The sequence below is a fragment of the Xiphophorus hellerii genome, chromosome 14, assembly GCF_003331165.1.
Source record: "Xiphophorus hellerii strain 12219 chromosome 14, Xiphophorus_hellerii-4.1, whole genome shotgun sequence".
Lineage (NCBI taxonomy): Eukaryota > Metazoa > Chordata > Actinopteri > Cyprinodontiformes > Poeciliidae > Xiphophorus > Xiphophorus hellerii.
This window is the reverse complement of record NC_045685.1, coordinates 1,753,399-1,773,295: the sequence shown is the minus strand read 5'-3', so window position 1 is coordinate 1,773,295 and position 19,897 is coordinate 1,753,399. Positions and strand designations below refer to the sequence as shown.

Sequence of the window (19,897 nt, the reverse complement as noted above, 5' to 3'; positions counted from 1 at the left end):
AACTTGCTCTTGGTATTGAACCAGGTTGGTTTTAGTGACTCGGACGAGTCCCAAGGATGTTGTATTACATATAGGCTACCAGCAGCCTATAAAACATTTTCCAGCTCTTCCTCTCTAGAATCAAACATCATAGCGCTGGACAGTCTTCAGCTCTGCTTCCAAATAAGGCATTGATCATCTCTGCTCCCCTGTTAGTTCCCCTTTTTCCCCTAACCTTTCGCCTACCCTCTACCTCCAACATATCAGTGATCTTTAATTGCAGTTACACCTTTTTACACCATTTCAAGCTCAATGTCAAAATCACATTTATAACTTCTTTAGCTTTTCTGATTTAGCATTCATTTATAATTTTATGATAACCATAACCTATTAGTTACTATTATTATAATCTTAATGTTAGTTATTACAGATGTTTTCTGAAAAGAAACCAAGAATAATCCATGATTCTAATTATTTGATACCAAGGTTACAATTACTTGTTTTACTTTTAAGTGTGCCCACAATGTAAGTGTAAATGCAAGTATTTTTACAAGTGAACCAATATAAGTATTTTACTTTGAATCTTATCCAATTACTCAAAATGTTTAGATTTCATTCTTTAAAACTTTCTTGCATTGAAATAAGGAATAATCTCAACTATATTCATAAATCTGCAGGCTGGGAACTTACTTCCTCTTTTTCCAGGAAACCTGTTCTTCCTGTCTCATCTCTCTGTCTGACTATGATTTCTTATGATTAGATAGAAAAAAGAAGTAGAATTAAAGCAAAGTTTAAAGGAGACAAGAACAACACACACACAACCAGATTTATTTTATTGAAGTTTAAGTCTATTGTTGGGCCTAGATGTCACTTGTGTGATTAATTATAAAGATAACTTTATTTATTGTTACTGTTAAACTAAAATCTCCAGCATGGGGAAGTGGGATGATCTCGGGTTTTCTTGACAATATATATATATAAAATTAAGTGTGAGTGCTTAAAATCTAGGACAAAGTGTTGTTTTTGCATATAACCTTGGCCGATAAATTCTGATTATGATCCTGAAATTCTTATACTGATTCATGTGGCCGCCTCTCACCTGAAATGTCTTGCTGGAGATAAGCATCAGCACCCCTCTCACCTCACCAGGAACAAGTGTGTAAGAAAATGGATGGATGGATGATTTATGTGGGGAAATTCTAATAACATTTTGATTGTAATCTCACAGTTAAAAAAATATCATGCTGTATGTGATGTCTTTCATGTCACCTCTGTCCTGCCTTAAACCTGACCTCTGGTGAGGGGTCTCATCTTAAGCAAACACTATAATGCATTGTAATTAAGTGAAATTGATGCTAAAAGGCTTCTCTGCAGTTACATCAAACCTTGTTAATATTTTATGGGAACTAATGGAAAGTTCTTTAGACAAACACCGTGGACCCAGCTTTACAATTGAAAGTTGCAATACATTCATTATCATTTATTAAACCACAATTAATAAGTCACTTAAATGAGTTCATGGTAACCAAAGTCAGGACTGAAATGTATCTACCACTGTCAAGTTAACTTAGCATCGCTTTAATATTATCTTTTTAGTAGCAGATTTTTTAATATACATATTTAAAAAACTGATTTTCTTCATTGTCTTCACTAAAATAAGTTTAGTTTGTCCTTACATCTTCTTTGTTGTGGCTTACTAAACTGATTTGGCAGACATGAAAAGAAATGAACCTTTGAATGTTCTCTGAAGCTGAAATAAAAACTCTGAACAGGCCTTTTTTTTTTTTTTACATATGTTCTGTTTTTTAATACTACAGTTTAATGATGATGTCCTGAGATTATCTGTGATTGAAAGCATACTGAGCCCTACCTTGATGCTTATAAATCACTCTTTTAAATTCAACACGTAGAGAAGTATTTTCTCAATTTAAAGAAAGCTCGTGATTCATCTATGCTAATGTAGTCGTCCTGTAGAGATCCCTGTTCACTGTTTCATCGATTCAGATCAATCCTGTGGGATGGATGTAAAAGAGCGCTTCCAGAAAAATGGTTTCCCAATAAGTGAGTCATTTATTTTCAGCTTTTAATTAGCTTTTATGAAGATTTAGCTGAATGGACCAACAGCTGTGATTTTATAAGAAAACTGGAGGGGAGGAGCTTCCTCAAGAGAAATTTATGACAACTAGATAGCAATGGGATATATAGTACAGAACATTAAACATAGATGCTGCAGTGCATTTCAAAAAATATTTTTACCCTTTAAACTTTTTCAAGGTGTTTGAAAAGATGTGTACTTTCTATTGAAATTGATTAAAAACATGTTTTCATTCATCTATAAATTGTGACCTTTTTGTACTGAGATTCTGGAACCAAATGGAGATTGTCAAAATAATTGATATTATGATAAAAATCAATCCCAAGATGACATAATTGGTGTAAATGAATCATTTTTCATCTTTCCAAGATGGCACTGAGTTTGCCTCTTTATTTTCTTAATTATACCATCTGAATGCTAAAGTTTGATAATCAAGCTAGTAAGCTGGTGCTAAACATTAAAATATTTCATAACATGGCATTATAGCATGTTCATATCAGTCTTTATAACACATCATTTCAAAATACAGAGGTAAGAGCAAAAGCATTGTTAGAAGGAATATTCCCTATGAACCATATGAACAGGAATAGCTAAAGAAAACTGATAAGGTCATGTGTAAGCTGTGCTATTGCAGGGTTTCCTATTGCAGGGTTTATCTACAACAAGATGATGTAATCTATTTTATTCTTTGTAACTTTCTGATTGCCCCTTCACAGCTATGTCTCTGGGCAGGTAACACAGTGATTCATAGTCATTTCACATCTGAAATATTTGATGCAAAACAACTAGAACTATAAAGATCCAAGATGGTTAGAAGTCAAAATGATGAGCCCTACCCTAATTATCCTAAGTTCTCTGTACTGCAAATAGTAAAGGAATTAGCAATTATTTCAACTAAAAAAACATATATGCTTTACATTTTACCATTAACAAATTGTGCTGGTTTAAAATTTTGTGTTTCCTTTTTTTAAGGCTTAGGCTGAAGCTGTCAAAAAACTGTTTAGAATCCTGACAGGTTACACCTCATATGTTTCATCGTGTATCAAAACAACTCCAAGTTTTTAATACACTTTTATTATTTATTAATTTACAAGTTTTCCCTATTAATTTACAAGTTGGAAATGTATTAAAATGTTAGCAAACTGAACCAGCCAGCATGCTTTAAGACAAGACAACAAACAATATTATTTTCCTGAGAATGACATGAGATTCTAACAATATTCCTAAGGAAAATAAAGAAACACTATGTTTTGTTTTTCAAACTTTCAGGTGATGTTTCAGAGTAGATTAATCCTGTTCAAGTATCACTAGTCTAAATTCTGTAGATGTCATCAAATGTATTCCAGATTCCTTAAAAAAAAATTTAAAAACCCTTTGCATTACTGCCAAAGGGAAGCGCTATGCTTAAAATTTTCTAACAGGCAATCTGTTGCTGAACAAAATGTTCATATATTTTCCTTACAGAAAAAAAACCTTAATGTTTATGTTTTCAGACAACTTTAGGTGAAACTTTTTTATTATTATTATTTTCATTCAACAGGGAAACTAAAACCCCACTTCTTTTTTCATTACAAAATAAAAGTCCCAATAGATAAAAAAACAAAAACACTCATCATAAAAGCCTGGAGTCACAGGCTGACAGACTAGATGATGCTTTGCTAGAGAGAGTTCACTTTGACAAGAAACATAGCACCTTTTTAATATCTGGATTCCTTATGGGATCAAATGTTTCTACATCCTTTGACAATATTGTAGAAATGAAGCTAAACAAAAAAAATCCTGTGAAGACTGTCATTTACTATAAAGTTATATAATGGTGGGATGTTGTAGGGGGACTTGTAGTTCTAGTTTTGCTTTCATTTTTGGTTTTGCTGCAACCAAAAGCAGCTACGTTAAAGATGTCTTACAAAAAAAAACAGGTTGTTTCAAATCCTGCAACTGTGTTGGGGGAAAAGTTAAATACTTTCATATAATACAGAACTTAGTTTCTGTTATTTAGTTTCCAGATTTAGAAGAGCTCAACTTCTTTCTGTGTCACCTGCACTGTCACCGCATTTTAGTGAAAATATGCTTTTTGAATCCTTTATATGTGCTCACCCTTCAGCCTGAACCAAAATACAGCAAAATAAAGAATAGGAAAACTTTCTAGATTGAAAACATGTTGGCATGGCAACAGAAATTCATGTTCAGTTGTACTTATTTTCCTCTCACCTTGTCAGGATGCCTAATTCCGCCGCAGATTCTCCGGCTGTAGATTTTAAATGTTGGGTCTCTGTGGTAACAATTATCTGTGACATTTTCTCTCAAAAGAAATGCTCAGTGTACTTTCCCTCCTGTTATTCAGCTCTGTTTACTGGCATAACCACTATTAGATGGTGGGTTTGGGTTGCTGCCTTTGGTTCTCGTTACTTGCCCTTCTCCCTCCCTCCATCTACTACCACACACACACATGCACCCCCCCGCACTCACACACACTACCACCAACAAACACATTAGGGAGGGGGAAGGACACAGAGCCGCATCTTTGAGTTTTTGTTGTAAAAAAGGTAAAAACTTAAGTGGAGGTGAAAAGACACCTGTTGATCAGACTCAGACTGATTGTGTTTTTTAAATCATTGATGGTGTGGTAAAGTTGACCATTATTTAAAAAAGGATTATGTTTCCCTTCTGTAAATTCACAGATTTTACCTGAGGATTTTTCAGATATTACTCTTCTCCTAAGCCCTTCTTCTCCCACCAGCTGCTGTTTAGTCCGTGTTTGAAAACCCTCCTGCGCAGAAAAAGACAAAGCTAGCAGTCTTTTTTTACTTGCTTCTTGCTCAATGACACTGTGACACCTCACTCTACTGCAAGTTTACCCAGCCTATGTAAGCAGTCCAACATCACATTAATCTCTATGCTGCTTTGTGTTCCCCAGGGCTGCCCGCGGGAAGGACGGTGACAGCACAGTGGCTTTCTCAAGGTCGAAGCAGGAGGGCGGTACAGAACACGAAACAGGTCAAAATCTCTGCTGATTTTTCAATAACCTTTGCTACCAGAACATATCAGTATGACTTATACCAAGATTTTAATTCCTCATAATTGGTTAGAGATGGCTGACAGCTGGACGAGTCCAAATTTGTCTGCGGTCCGTAGACTCTGGGGTGCAGATTCTATCTTGCAGATGGATGTTTTTGCATTTTCTCTGCTGTCTCAGCAGGGATGGGAGCAAAGAAACAATGTTGAGGCATCAATAGCACATTTTTACTCATGCATCCATATTTGTCTTTTTTGGATTTTGCAACTTGAATATTTACACACAGCTCAAGAACTTCAGAAGAACTTGCTTGTTTTCAAACCCAGTCTTTCTCACATTGTGGTGTTAGACAAACGAAGGACGTCTTTTTTCCTGTCCTTCTGTTCTGGTGTCCTGAGGGGATGCATGACTTCTGTGTGATTGGAGATACGAAGGTTTTTTGTTTCCTGCATTTTAATTGCCTTTTACTCCAAAGCCTTTTCTCTGGTCCCTATGCAGCTGTGGGTGAACACACACACCCCTACACGCGCACCCCTACACACAACATTATAGATGCAGGTGTAAAGATGAGCTAATGTGGCTTTTAAATAAAGTGGGAAGGAGTTTGCAAAGTGTGCACAATGAAGCAGCTGCATTCACTTAGAGTCACAATTTTATGTTACCAAACTACCTTCCTCTATAAACACTGATTGAAATGCTGGCAGACATTCTTGTGAGCTCTTATCTTTTTCCCAGTCCAAACTTAATTGTTATAACAAGTTTCTTATTTCAAAAATCTTTTTAATTAATTGATATTAATCACTAACTGGGCTACACTAACAAAGAATTTTCCAGTTAGTTGATGTATTTAAACAACTATTTCCATTCAAAACCACTATTTTTTTCCCTTAGTTGTTATACTAAACATTCCAGTTTATCACATAGCACAAAATGAGTAACAGATTTGCACATCAAAGTACAAAAAATATGCAAAAATGGCCTCTTCCAGATAAATAAAATTGAGTTTTTCTGTTTATGTATTTATAAACTGTCTGCATGTTCAGAATGTTAAATATGATGAAACTGAACTGAAAGTGATGAAAAGGCTTCAGTTTAGTTATGAGTAGAAATCAAAAAGAAAAGGGAATACTCTTATTGGCCCTTCAGTTGAAATAACAATAACTAACATTTTCATGTAAGTTACAAATGTCTTTTTTTTAATAACTCGAATAGAATAGATATATTCTTAATTGATTCACAATGGGGACATTTCTGTTTTATTTCTTAGATCATATGTTTTGAATTTTATTAACTTAAATATTAACATTATTTGCTCAGTGAAGTTGAGTCCTGGACACTGCTATGTCTGACATGCTGACTAACATGTAAATGTTTTGGGTGTGAGAGGTTAAAATGGGTTGAAGTAAAACCATGTTGTTTCAGCCTTGTGCTTTACTCCTATAATTTTGCTAAAAATCATCATAAAAGTATTTCCAGACATCTTTACTATTGGGAATAAGTTTGATTCTTCCTTAGTCTAAATGAAACGTGTCACGAAAAGAAATTTCTATGAAGTCCTTCAGGTCACGCTTCATAATAACATGTGACTTGGTTTTAGAGATCTATGTGCTTCTGACTGTATGCACAGCTGAGATGTGCATAGAGTGAGAGTGAATGCTGGGAAGGATAAAATACAACATTTTTAAATTAGGTCTGGTGGGACTTCCTACATTTTGAAAATGATTTTGAACATCACATAAGTTGCATTGTGTGATGCAGTGTGGATACTGGTTGGTACCAGTACCAGTTCAGATCCCTCCTCATTTGAACTTAGAACTAACAAATGTTCCACTACAGAGAATAAAGCATCACTGACAGCTGTGAGTGGCCTAGGAACCAGTGCCACTAGTATGTAAGGTTTTGGATACTTCAAGGTCAAAACCTAGAAATTCAAATTGCTTACTAACAGATTTGAAAAAAAAGTACTTTCTCTTGACATTTATTTGTTTTAATTTATAAAGATACTGAAAAGATACATTTACATTGCTATGAGAAACATTTCTAATGCTATATTTAAAAGCAGTAGCAAAATTGCAGGCAAAAATAGACTCAAATCGCTTAATTAATTATGTTTATGAGATACGATAGGGAACAAATCTACCATTTTTTTTATTGATGCATTGTGTTTATGTATGTCAGATTTTCCACATTCTAAGAAAATCAAATTGTTTCTGAGAACAATCCAATATGGTTGTCGTGGATTAAGAACTTAGAGAAAGTTAGTAAACTATTAAAATGTTCATCTGGACTTACAGTAGATGGTATGTTTTACATTTAACCTGTAATATTCAACCTGAACATTATGATGAACCTTTGTCTTCTAACTCCAACCAGTCTACTCCCTGCAGCGTGGATGTCTTGTTCTTCCCTGTAACTTACTTCATCATCGCCCCCTAGTGTTAGTGGCAACGCATACTCACACTCACTTTTTCTTTGTATGCCCAGCTACAGTACATAAATGGATTTCATGAAATCTGTTTACAGAAACAGCTGCTTATGGATCTCATGTCCGGGACGGAAGAACAGATGATTTGTCATGTTTGTCACTCTGGGTCTTGTACACAAAGAGTCGTGTGAATTTATCCAAACATGAATGGAATTATGGCTCAGTGCCGTGTTGGACAGATGCTCCTGCTTGGCCTGACAGTTTCCTTGGCAAGGAGTGGAACATTTGGGATGTGTTGGAGGAAGTGAGAGGAAAACAGAGAAGAAGGCCAGAGTTTGGAGAATGACACCATCAGAGCTGTTGTTATTCTTATCCAGGTTCTGTGTTCAATAAGGAGAAAAAAAGCTCGGAGATTTTTGCCGTTTGTTCTGCTGCCACATAAATGACAACTCTGTCATAAGGCAGTATGGTTTTAGTGTTTGTCTGACCACGTTAATATCTTAGGAAAACATAGCTGAAATGCTATTACATTTGGACCAAATGCCTTTTAGAAAATTATTCAAAGTAACGCAATTACAGGAAAGTGACTAAATTCTGTTTATTCTAAATCTGTTAGGGACTAAAAACACTCAAAATATTACCTTCATCTAAAGAATTTTAGACATCATTTTACAGCCATTTTTTGCTGTTTTAATTTGCTTCTCATTACCGTTGGTCTGACATGGGGGTCAGAGGAATGTGGGGCGCTATGGGTTGAAGCTGGAACCTCAGCCACAGTAGCACATGAGGTCACTGTTAGTTCATCCACCTGTTGATCATTTGCTGTCAGGCAGGAGAGGCCGTGTAATAGACGGTGATCACTGAAGGCATCTGACTGCCTCTTGTGCATTTTGATACTTACTGAGGAACATAAATATGCAGAACGACTTGGTCATTGTTGGTGGTAGAAGAATCACGTGGGATTGGTGTTAGAATGCATTCTGATGTACTGTACCAGTGGTCTTGAAAACAATAGGGAAAATGGTGTTAAAAACATGTTCCTCTTTGTGCCTGATTGGCAGTGATGATCTGTGCCTCTCTTAGTTTGGGCTCCTCTGAAGGTGCCTGTCATGAATTGCTGTGTGTTGAGGTGGTGAGGCAGACGCTGTAGACCCAGGTAAGATGAATAAATGATCTTTTAATGATGAAAACACAGTCCAAGCAACGGGCAGCACGGCCGAGCGGAAGCCAGGGCTCGACGCCGGTAGCAACCGTTAAAACGACTGGACAACACGAAGCACTGAACGCACATTAGATGAGGACCCGACAAAGATGCAGACACACAGGTGGCATTAAATACACAGAGGGTAATCACAGAACGAGACACACCTGGGAACAATCAAGGGGGAGACAGGACAACAAGGAGACTCAAAGACACAGAAAACTCTAAATAAACACAGAAAAACACAGATCCTGACAGTGCCACAATGATCCCAAACAGACCTACCCACACTTTCTCTAAGTAAATCAAATGTCACGCAAGAACACTGTTCAGTTATCACTGACTTTCCAGTTCCACATATTAGCCTAGGTCTAAACATTTTCTTCATCACCAAAACCTTCAGAGCTGAACTGTACCTATCAAGTATATAAGACCTGTTCCAGCAGCTAAACAGTGAAAGGTTTACAAATTTAACATACACCACACAAACCTTTTTCAGCAACACATGTCATTTCACAGTAAATAATAATAATGTAAAGTTTCTGTGTTTTTGAACATCTGTCATCAGCATCAGCTCTGACAGTTCTGTTTCTTAATAATCGACATTGGACCAGCTAGAATAGATCAGACACATCCACTGACTCAACATGGTGTGGACTGGTCTTTGTTGCTAAATGGTCTTTGTCTGAAAACCTAGCTCCACTAAATATAGTGGCAAAGTTGGCAACAGTGAGGTGACTATTGTGAAGCACACACAAAAATCAGTCCAGATTTTGTTACTTTGGGTAGATCGGCCGATACTTAGATGAGAAACCAATCTTATCTTCCTTCTCAAAGGTCAGAAAATCATCCACCATCTTGTTTATCGACCCATATTAGTATTTATAAGCAAATAGAATAATCTCAAAGAGGCAAATTCTTCTTAGTGACCACAGACAATTAGAGTATATTTTTTCCCTGATACAAAATTGTGATTTTTTGTAATTGTAATTGTGTAAGACTGTGGTCTTGCAGCAAGAAGGTCCTGGGATTGATTCCCGGTCCGGGGTCTTTCTGCATAGAGTTTGCATGTTCTCCCTGTGCATGCATGGGTTCTCTCAGGGTACTCCGACTTCCTCCCACAGTCCAAAAACATGACTGTCAGCTAAATTGTTTTCTCTACATTCTCCTTAGTGAGTGTGAGTGTGTGTGTGCATGGTTGTTTGTCCTGTCTGTCTCTGTGTTGTCCTGCGATGGACTGGCAAACTGTCCAGAGTGTACCCCGCTTCCCGCCTGAAATGTCTTGCTGGAGAGGCACCAGCATCCCTCCTGACTCCACTAGGGGCAAGGGTGTAAGAGAATGGATGGATGGATAAAATCACAGTCAGATACCATGTAAAAATAACTTTTAAATTTTTATGCAACTGAAAAGCTTTTGTCTCATTTTAGTTCATTTTAAACAAGTGATTTCTTATAATGTTAGACTGAAACAATTTTATTCTTTTTAATTTATGTTCTGGGGATCACTTGATCCATTGGAGAGAAAATAATAATTTTTGATTAATCTATATAAGACATGGGTCACTTGGTTAAACTCAATAATCTGAATGTTAATTCATGAGTTAATTGGAATTTGATAAAACAGTTTATAGTGAACACATAGGGTCACATACAAACATTATGTTAAAAGCATGTTATGTGATTCCACCTAGAGTTAGATTTAAAACAGCTGATCATAAAGCAAGAGACCATCGACCTAGTTCCACCAAAGCTTCTCATAATTATTACATCAATAATAGATTTACAACCGCATCGCAGCTTTCTGGCTCATATTGGAATTGAATCAGGAAGTCTGCAGATCCCTTCCCCTAGTAAACACCCTGAACACACTGACACTTCACCACTGCTATAGGGAATATGCAGTAATTTTACTGTTTATTTGAAGCATTTTAAAAGTGTTTTTTTATTCATTTTCATAATTTCCCTCAGACTAAACTCCCTTCAGCCTAGGTTCAAAGTGTTGTTGATTTTTAAAACCTGTAAAGAAACTAATTTGTTAAAACATTTGCTCAGTCCTCACGCTTTTTGTAATTATGCCCACTTAAAAATCAGTCTGTATAATGGCTGAGTTATACTCCATGTTCTACAAATAAAGCAAGGAAATTGACAAAGCTCATGCTGATAGTTTCTTAAAAGTGTTAAAATTCCTGCTTCTTAAAACATTCACAGAGGGAGTTCAGTTTCCAAGAAGTTCACTTACTGCAAATGAAAGAAAAGCTCTACTCTGTTATTAGGTAGACCAGCCTCAAAAGTTTAAATGATTCAGACAGAAACTTAAAAATATTGAAGTAATGAACTCATCAGGGTTATTAATGGTGTTAGTGTTATGAAGTAGGCGATGGTGATAGGGTATCAAAATGATAGGATATTTCAGGAAACAACTCCTTTAACATTTTTATGACCATTTAGCAAAAAAGTTAACATTATTCTAATAATACATATGCTTAAATGATTAATTTAAAAATTAATAAATAAAGCTGGTAACACAAGCAACATTCAATAGGCCAACCAAGTATTAGATGTATACTGAACAAAAATATAAATGCCCCATGCCAAATATTGTTGCCATGTGGAGTTAACAACTGTAAATAGGCATTTGCTGATGTTTTATTATACAAAAGTAATATTTCTCTTGATTTGTGTATAATTTTTAATCCAACCTGCTGTCAGAGGGCATTATTCAGTGAGTTGTTTTTTTACTCAGTGCATGGGAGGGGCATGTCCAGTGGGTGATCAGACTAAATGAGCATCAACTGGACAATCCTTGGACCGGGGAAAATAAAACGCCACATTTTGAGTTTCTCTATATATTGCGTAACCCAAATGTTCATAAAACTCTTATATTTGATATGGGGCGTTTATAGTTTGGTTCAGTGTATTTAGCTCCATACTGTGATAGCAGAGGCATTTAGAGTCTATCACATTGTCAGCAGAAGAATAACATACAGTCAAGGTCGGGACAAACAATAACAGAAGTTCAATATTTAATATTAATATTTAACATTCTGTATGTCAAACAAGCAGGTGTATGATTGCATCTTCAACTCCAACTCCACAAATATAAATCTGCAGCATAAATGCTTGATTCCTTACCTTGGAGTCTCTCTAGGACCTTTATGGTGTGAGATATCACAGGAACAAGTTTCTCTGCTTGCATTTGTTGATGTTGTAATTTTAATGCTACTGAATCTTCAAACCATTCAACAAATGTATGTTACTCCTTGTGGTTTTTTCATGTCTGAAAACGTTCCTGTATTTAAGAGACAGATTCATGGAAGTCTCAAACCTGCCTTAAAATGAGGAGCAGACTGTCACTGACTCATTGGACTGCAGCTGGGCTTCAGTCTAAATGCGGAGAGAAGACACTGTTGTGGTTCTTCTTCTGAGCTCAGATTCTATTATTAAGATGTGACATTACATCAATAGTCTTTGTTGGAATTTTCTATATTTTATAAAAATTTGGCCATCTACTTTTATAAAGTTTTCTGGAAAAGCTGATTGATTGCTTTCTAGAGTCAACGTACGTGATGGTTTAAAAAGGTTACAGGTCCACAACATATTTCATCTCAGTGTTCCAGGGACCTAAAGGACTGTTCCCAGCTAATGTTTTCACTGCAAAACAAATATAAATGAACAGGTAAATATAAGATTAAAACCTATCTAGATACATTTTCTTTAACAATGCTGAAAGCACTCAGGCTGTAGATTTCCTCATTAGCTTTTGTCCTACTGTGTGTTCAGCTGGGCGGTGTTGCTGCTGTTACACAGCACTCATTTAGTGTTTAGCTATCTCAATTTTCTCAACCTCCTTGTTACCAACGGGATGGGGTGGAGTCACATGACGACAGACTGTACACTTAGCATAGCATCTATGCTAAGTGTACAGTCTGTTATGTACATAATGGATTTGCTTCCATTATGTACATGTGGGAATGTTTTGCTCCTCTAAATGTATGTTTTGTTTGTTAAATGTATGTTTTATTAGCTTAACCTAACTATACACGGTCAAAAAAGACAAAAAGTCCATTCTTTTCATTTTTTAAAAAAATACCGACATGGGCAAAATTAATACATTTTTTGTGTCAGTTAAAGATTGGTTTATTACCCAGGCCTTTTTGAAATATATAAAACATTCCTGACATAATTGTTAGATGCACAGACAATTCCAGGTTTACCTCTGCTCAAAACTTACAAGCTTTTGTTGATGACTTGTTCTGTAAACTTTGGGGAGATGAAGAAAACGCAACACATGGAATCGTCCAGGTTAAGGTGGAACACATTGCAGTGATTTGAGACCAAAGATATGTGTGGTAATTTGCTTCTGCGATAATGAAGAGCTCAGTGGCCATAAAATAATTCAGATCTATAACTGTGTGATCTTCTTCATCACTGACCAACCAGGGTGAATGAAAATGGTTCGTTTCCAGGATTTAGCCAAATAATTAGTGCATCTTCAGGAAAAACAGCATCACTATCTCCCTGATGCACTGGCTTCTCATTCTGAAACAAGTGAAAAAGCTGTAGGAGGAAAAAAAAAGGAAAGCCTGAGAGAAAACTTTCATTCTCATCTGCATTCATGCTACATGACGTGTTTATTTTTATTGTAGGCTGAATGTTCTACACATTTTCTGCCATTTATGAGCAACATCCTCAGGATTTGATTGGCTGGGTTAGTGTGTGTGAAAAATCACAACCCCTTCAGACACCAGGGGTTCTTTAATATTCCAACAACATCTGTCTCAATTTTTGTTTCATCTCCCTCAGCTCTCATCCCACAGCCCTAGCTTGTTGTCCAGCCGAGCTTGGCGAGTGTTGCAGGTCTGGGCTATATATATGATACCTGATTGTCTCCCCGGTTCTGTCACACTCCCACACTGCCTCAAACACATCTTTATAGATGTTTAGTGCTGGTTTTGAAGAATCTGGTGCTGCAGTGTTGCATTAAGCAAAAAAGTATATGTATATCACCAACATGTTCCCCTAGCTTTTTAAGCATTTCCATAAGACATATCCTATTTTTTTAAGGTTTTATTGTCTCAAGTGACCTTTATTTGATAGTGAATTGACAGGAGAGTGGGTAATGAGAGAAGGGGAAAGACATGCAGCAAAGGTCGCCAGGCCGGGAATCGAACCTGCGACAGCCTCATCGAGGACTAAGGCCTCCATATGTGGCTTGTGCGTAAACCCCTGCACCACCTCAGCACCTTGAAGACATATCAGTTATAAGTAAAACAATGTATGCAAGCAATAAATTGACCTTTTCTTCAAGGATACACATTTGACAGATATGCTTTTACTGACTTCCATGTCCAGTCAGCAAACAGGTGTGATTAGGTGACCATCTGTCAGCAGCAACAGTTTTATAACTGTGACCTTCTGTTCTCTGTGCAGACACAGCCGACACATGTCAGTGTGGGAGGCTTCATGTGTTACAGCTTGCTGTTGGTGCCTCTGTCCTTCTGTTTGTTTGTCAGGAAAGTTGAAAGACTTGCGTTGGCCTCTTTCTCCTCGTCTGTTTTTTCTTTTAATCTTTCCGTCTTCTTAAAGCTTCACATCTTTTCTCTCTGTCTGCTTGGTGATTAGATTTTTTCTCACCTCACCAGCCCCTTTGAGTTGCCAATGACATTCACCCCGGCAAGATTGGGGAGACACGCAGATGGAAGAAGCCTTTTCAGCCTTTATTCTCCCAAGCTTCTGCAGTCTCCTTAGACGGTCCCTTTGATGTAAGTCAAACAGTTTAGGCCCTGCATTGCTGATGCCAGCTCAAGTTCTTAAATCTCAAATATGATCTGATTTAATTGTAAATGATTTGTAACTTTCCATGAGACTGCAGAGTGTTTCAGATGTGTAACAAATAGGCACATGGTTTGCATAAAACATTCTGTGGAAAACAGTTTCATTTATGCCAGAAACATTCAGGTATTAAACCTAAACCAAATACCGCCGGAACAACCAAAGTATTTAGCAGCCATAATAAATGGTTTCCCCATCATTAGCTGGATTGAAAAATACTTAAAATATATTTTAGATTTCTCTTGCTTTTAGTTTTTCTTGCTGATCATGAGTATTAAGGACAGTTTGATCACACATGTAAAGACTGTGCTTTTATAGGAACAGGGAAAGAATCTCAACAGCTTTATTTTTTGTGTCTTCTGGAACTGCACCTGATGTTGATTGTTGATGATCCATTTATTATTCAATATTTTATCCAGTAGCATGAGCATCCATTGTGCAGGCATTAGGCTTAACACATGCATGCATGCCATCAGTATCCCTGCTTACAAATTGAAGACATTTTTAGTCAAATGACATATTTTCATCTCAGACGGATGTGCTTTGATGATCTCTACTGTTTGGGATCCTAAACATCGAAATCAGTTTTCTCCTGGCAGGGCCATCACCACTGTTCAGATAATGTCAAAAACTCAAACAGAGTGCGCAAATGTACTAGATTTGTTTCAAAATCTTATCACTTAGTATTAAATTACGCAGATGACTATTATTTGTAATACTCATGGTATCTCACTGACTCAGTCTATGTTGCTGAGCAGCTGAGAGATATTCTGGGAAAATGTTCCTCTGTGTTGAACCTGAAGATGTAGATATGAACCTAAATGATGTGCTTTGTTGTTGTGAATGCCTCCCATCCCTTGTCCCTGAGGGATGCTGTAAGGCTGCAGTTTTGCTATATTCAAAACATTGTTGCTGGATTTGCTTCCATTATGTACATGTGGGAATGTTTTGCTCCTCTAAATGTATGTTTTGTTTGTTTAAAGCTAAGTCAGCAAAACGCTCCTAATTGGGTACTAGTTTAATCTTCCCCACACTGTACGCTGCTCATCTATCTAATACACAGTTCTACAAAAGAAATAGAATCTTTCACATTCAGTGCATGCCTCATTGCCAAATGATGGGAAGTTTGTCTGTCCAGATGAAACAAAGATATTTGTTCTTTCAGGTTTGCTTAGGCAACAAAAAAGACTAAAGACAAAGTGTTGTTGCAAAACATTCTTATTTTTGCTTCCAAACAGCCAATAAACTAATGGAACATGGAAAGCTATACTTGAAAACTGGTTGGAACAGTAGTTTTCCGATCTCTCTGAAGGTTACTGATAGGCCTTTTCCACTGAAAGAGCTGTCATTCTTGAGCTGGTTTGGTTCAATTGCCTTCGATCTTCGGTGCTTTATTGCCCATTGCCACTAGTTAGAGGAACCATGTCTACCTTGTCAACAGTGGGTGCTACACAACGAGGTCGGAGATCATAGTAGCAAGATGTTGGCGCTGGCCAAGATGTGTATGCGACTACTTTATTCACATGTCTTCTTTTAATTGAAGAAGAGCCACAGACATTTCCACTCATCACCAATACAGTGTTCACTCTTTCTGCACATATCAGAGAGACTAATGTCATGAAACAACTGAGAAGTTGATAACTGTGGTGGTGTTCTCACCAGGCGATAGTGGAGATGTCTCTGATTTCCAGCCCAAAATAAAATCAGCTGCTGAGTTTCCAAAACGGACCACCGTGGTTATTAGATGGTAGGGGGTTAATCCACTCACACCTAAGGACAATTTAGAGAAACCAACTAACCTAACAGCCATGCCTTGGACAGTGACAGGAAGTCACAGCACTCAGAGGGAGCTCATGCATGCACATGGAGAACAAACACGCTCCATAAAGACCTTATTACCTTATTACTGCAAGACAACCATGCTGCCCCATTGGTGACTACATACAGAGAATTTAGACATGGATTTTGCTGAGTTCTCAGTAGAGGTGTGCCGATCGATCGGCCACCGATCATAATCGGTTGATTTCCGTGAAAAGGTGTATGATTAGGGCTTGCCGATCACTGTCTCTTGTTGCCGATCACCAAAACCGATCTCATTTCATCTCATTTCATCTCATTTCGCAGCCTGCATGTGCATCTGATCTCCTGCTCAAGCATGCAGCAACAAATCCTAAGCAATGTGGCGAGGAATTTTAACGCTCTGAGAGTTGAATGGGGAAGTTTGCGTGTTCCGCCGAAGAAATACCTCGGGGTGAAGCAAGTCAAAATGCATCAACACAACGAATCTAATATGACGTTTAAAAAACAAACATTTGACGGAGTTTGACTACATTGAGGCTCACTTCAGGCAAAAAAAAGGGACATCCGGACAGGCCAGATAGCAGGTAAAGCAGCGCACAGCTACCAATACTCACCCGGAAAAGCATCACGGTCAAAAACCTAAAGAAATAACTCGAAAAATAATTTAAGTCAACGAGCTAGTGGTGTAAAACGGTGGTTCTGTTTCCTCTGTTGGACCGCCTCTACGGGCTGCAGGTAGTAATATTTCACAGATGGAGTGCCGTTTCTGCTCCACCCGCAGTAAAGTCTCACACCGAACATCAGCTTAAAGCTGCAACAGGTAACTTAAACAAACAAAATTTTTTTTTACATATGTATTAAAACTTTCACTATGTAATATCTAATTGATGTAATTTACCCTTTAAAACATATATATATGACTATAGTAATGGTGAATAAATGGCTTTTGTACAGGCAACAGTTACCTCAGTGTTTTAACCTTTTGTTGCAGGAAAAACTATGTTTAATCAGTAATGGCAGGAAATGATGCGGGAGGCAGAGAATACCTCTGGCAAGGTGACATCACATGGAGATATAGACTTTAGTATTTCAAACAAAAAATTCAACTGAAGCAAAAACTGGCAAAGTCAAGCATGTCATCAGCAAGCAAAATCAAACAGAAGATCAAAAGGAGAAGACATCACAGAAGTGCGTCTGCTCTTTGACTGACAGCGCATCAGAAATCATTTCAGGATAACATTTGGCTCTAGGAATGAAAGATGCAAATTAGATGATTAGATTATGCAGATTATTCCTCTTTCCTTGTTCAGCTTTCTCAGTCTGATGAGAGATGACGGATAAACTAGAAATTTGGCACCCAAATACACATTTTTCTAATCTCATGTTGGTACTTTATATGGGGCAGGCATACTGCATGTGTTGTAGTGAGATGGAAATGACCCCCTGTCCTTTCGGTTGTTAACTGATGGAGACACAGCTGTGGTGGAATTCTGTTTTCCTGCCTGACTGAAAATGAGATACTAAGCAGCGTTGGGGTGGCTCATCCCCTGGCTGCATCCGCTTCCTTCCTCATATCGCCATTGTTGAGCAATACATTGTTAAGTCGTCTCTGCTAAACCACCATCTGGACATGCACTACTACCACAACTGGTCCAAATCCACAAATGCCTCCCTTAATCATATTGACAGTTGAAGCACCTGTAACTCGTAGACTACACTCATACATTATACTGGAAGGAATATTTGTAAAATCCATACATTTTCATCATTTATCAGACGTGCCTATTGTATGAACAATGTTCTACAGTTTAAAACAATTACTTAAAAATCAGATGCTAACCCTAACATCTGATAAAATTTTGAAATTATTCAATATCATTGATGTTTAGGCCTCAGACCATTGAGGGAACTTCAGCAAAAGAGAATATTCAGTCATCATTTGAATTAGTTCAGCTGAGTAAGTAAATATTTTTAACTATGACCAAGAACATTCCCATGTAATAGAAGCATCATCTCTGTGTGTGTGTGTGTGTGTGTGTGTGGGGGGGGGGGGGGGGGGGGGGGGGGGGGGGGTGTTTGTGTTTGTGTATCTGTGTGTGCACTTGTGTGTTAAATTGGCACACAGCACCTTCTCCTGTTACTGGTAAGTTTCTCACCAGTGTGTTGTCTTTGTAGTGCTGTGTACTTCGTGTAGCTCTGATTGGTTTGCCTGGCAGGTTTATCTAACAAGATTTGTTCATTTATGGGTAAATTAGCCATTTTACGTTTTAATGACTTGTCTTATTTCACTATGCGAGTATCTCTAACTTTGACTTTCACTTGCTGTAGCCTCCTTTGACCCTGGTGATTGTTGCTGTTGTAGTAATTGTTCCTGCTTTGGAATAACACATAAAACTGTTTAATTTATTGGTCAAAACTCTAGAAGGTTGTCAGCAAGTTTGATCTGACAAAACTGATTATGTCTTTGAGCTAAACTAGCTGAAGACGACAATCCTGACTCGGGAAGGTGTGTCTAACGCTGTGTTTCAGTTACCTTGGAAATCATAACTCTGAGTTGGGTTGATGTCACACACGAAGTAACAGGGTTCCAGGTATCATAGTCAGAGAAGTCAGGATTTAAACATGGCGACGGCCACGTAGACATTGTTCGCAATACCTTTGACAAACTTTGTTTTAAGCTTTACTTTTCATAAGCAAACAGCAGTTTATAACTGTAGTCACTGAAAGTAACTACACACTACACACTTCTGCACGCCCACAAGTGTGTCTTCTAAAATAAACATATTTCCACCACAGCTCACTGCTATTGATGTGAGGAGCGGCCATATTAAAATGTCAAGTTGGCCATATAAGTCGTAACTGGGATAGTCGGAGTTGCTTCTTTCATAGTGGGAAGTTTGACTTGTGGGAGTGTTCCAGTTGATTTTTCCAATTTCCCATTTCCAACTTTAAATGTAATGCACCTTTAGTTTAATCCATCCATCCATACATTCAGAAAAAGAGAAAGATCTAAAGCCTGCTGGGGTAACTTTACATATCAGTTTTTCCGGGGAACATATTGTCTTGCTTTCGTTTGATGTTACTCCCACGGCCGCATCTCAGATACAGAAGATGTTGGATGGATGAAAGACATTTGAAGAGATGAGTTGTCCTGAGTTTTTCTCTTTTGTCTGGACTTGCTCTTAGATTTAAAGAACCTGGATTAAACCAATAATTGATAGAGGATGTGCAGTCATTCTACCATAACTGTAAAACAGTTAGACACTAAGCTGAGCAGGAATGCCAACATCTCAAATGTTGAGATGCCAAAGGGGAAGAACTCTCTTTAAGGAAGAGGTGTACAGAATGATGATTTGTGGGGGGAGGAAAGCAGCTAACTGGAAAAGACAATAAACAGAGATGGAAAAAGAAAACTGCGCAAATGGTGACTACTTTCTAGTTGCTGTTATGACTCTTTCCAGAGTGTACTTGGCTGTTTCTCAATGACTGCTGGCACCATCATCAAATTTTAGTACGTGGCATGTACTAATGAAAAAATCTGGACCTGTC

At 37.6% G+C, this 19,897-nt stretch overlaps 1 protein-coding gene across 1 annotated transcript in view; it reads left to right on the top strand.

Moving 5' to 3' along the window:
* Window positions 1-19,897, top strand: part of adam19a (ADAM metallopeptidase domain 19a) — a 155,880-nt gene that overhangs the window by 18,444 nt on the left and 117,539 nt on the right. Inside the window, exon 2 of the mRNA XM_032583200.1 lies at window positions 4,992-5,071. Coding sequence (XP_032439091.1) covers window positions 4,992-5,071 — 80 coding nt within the window. The remainder of the gene's footprint in view (window positions 1-4,991; window positions 5,072-19,897) is intronic.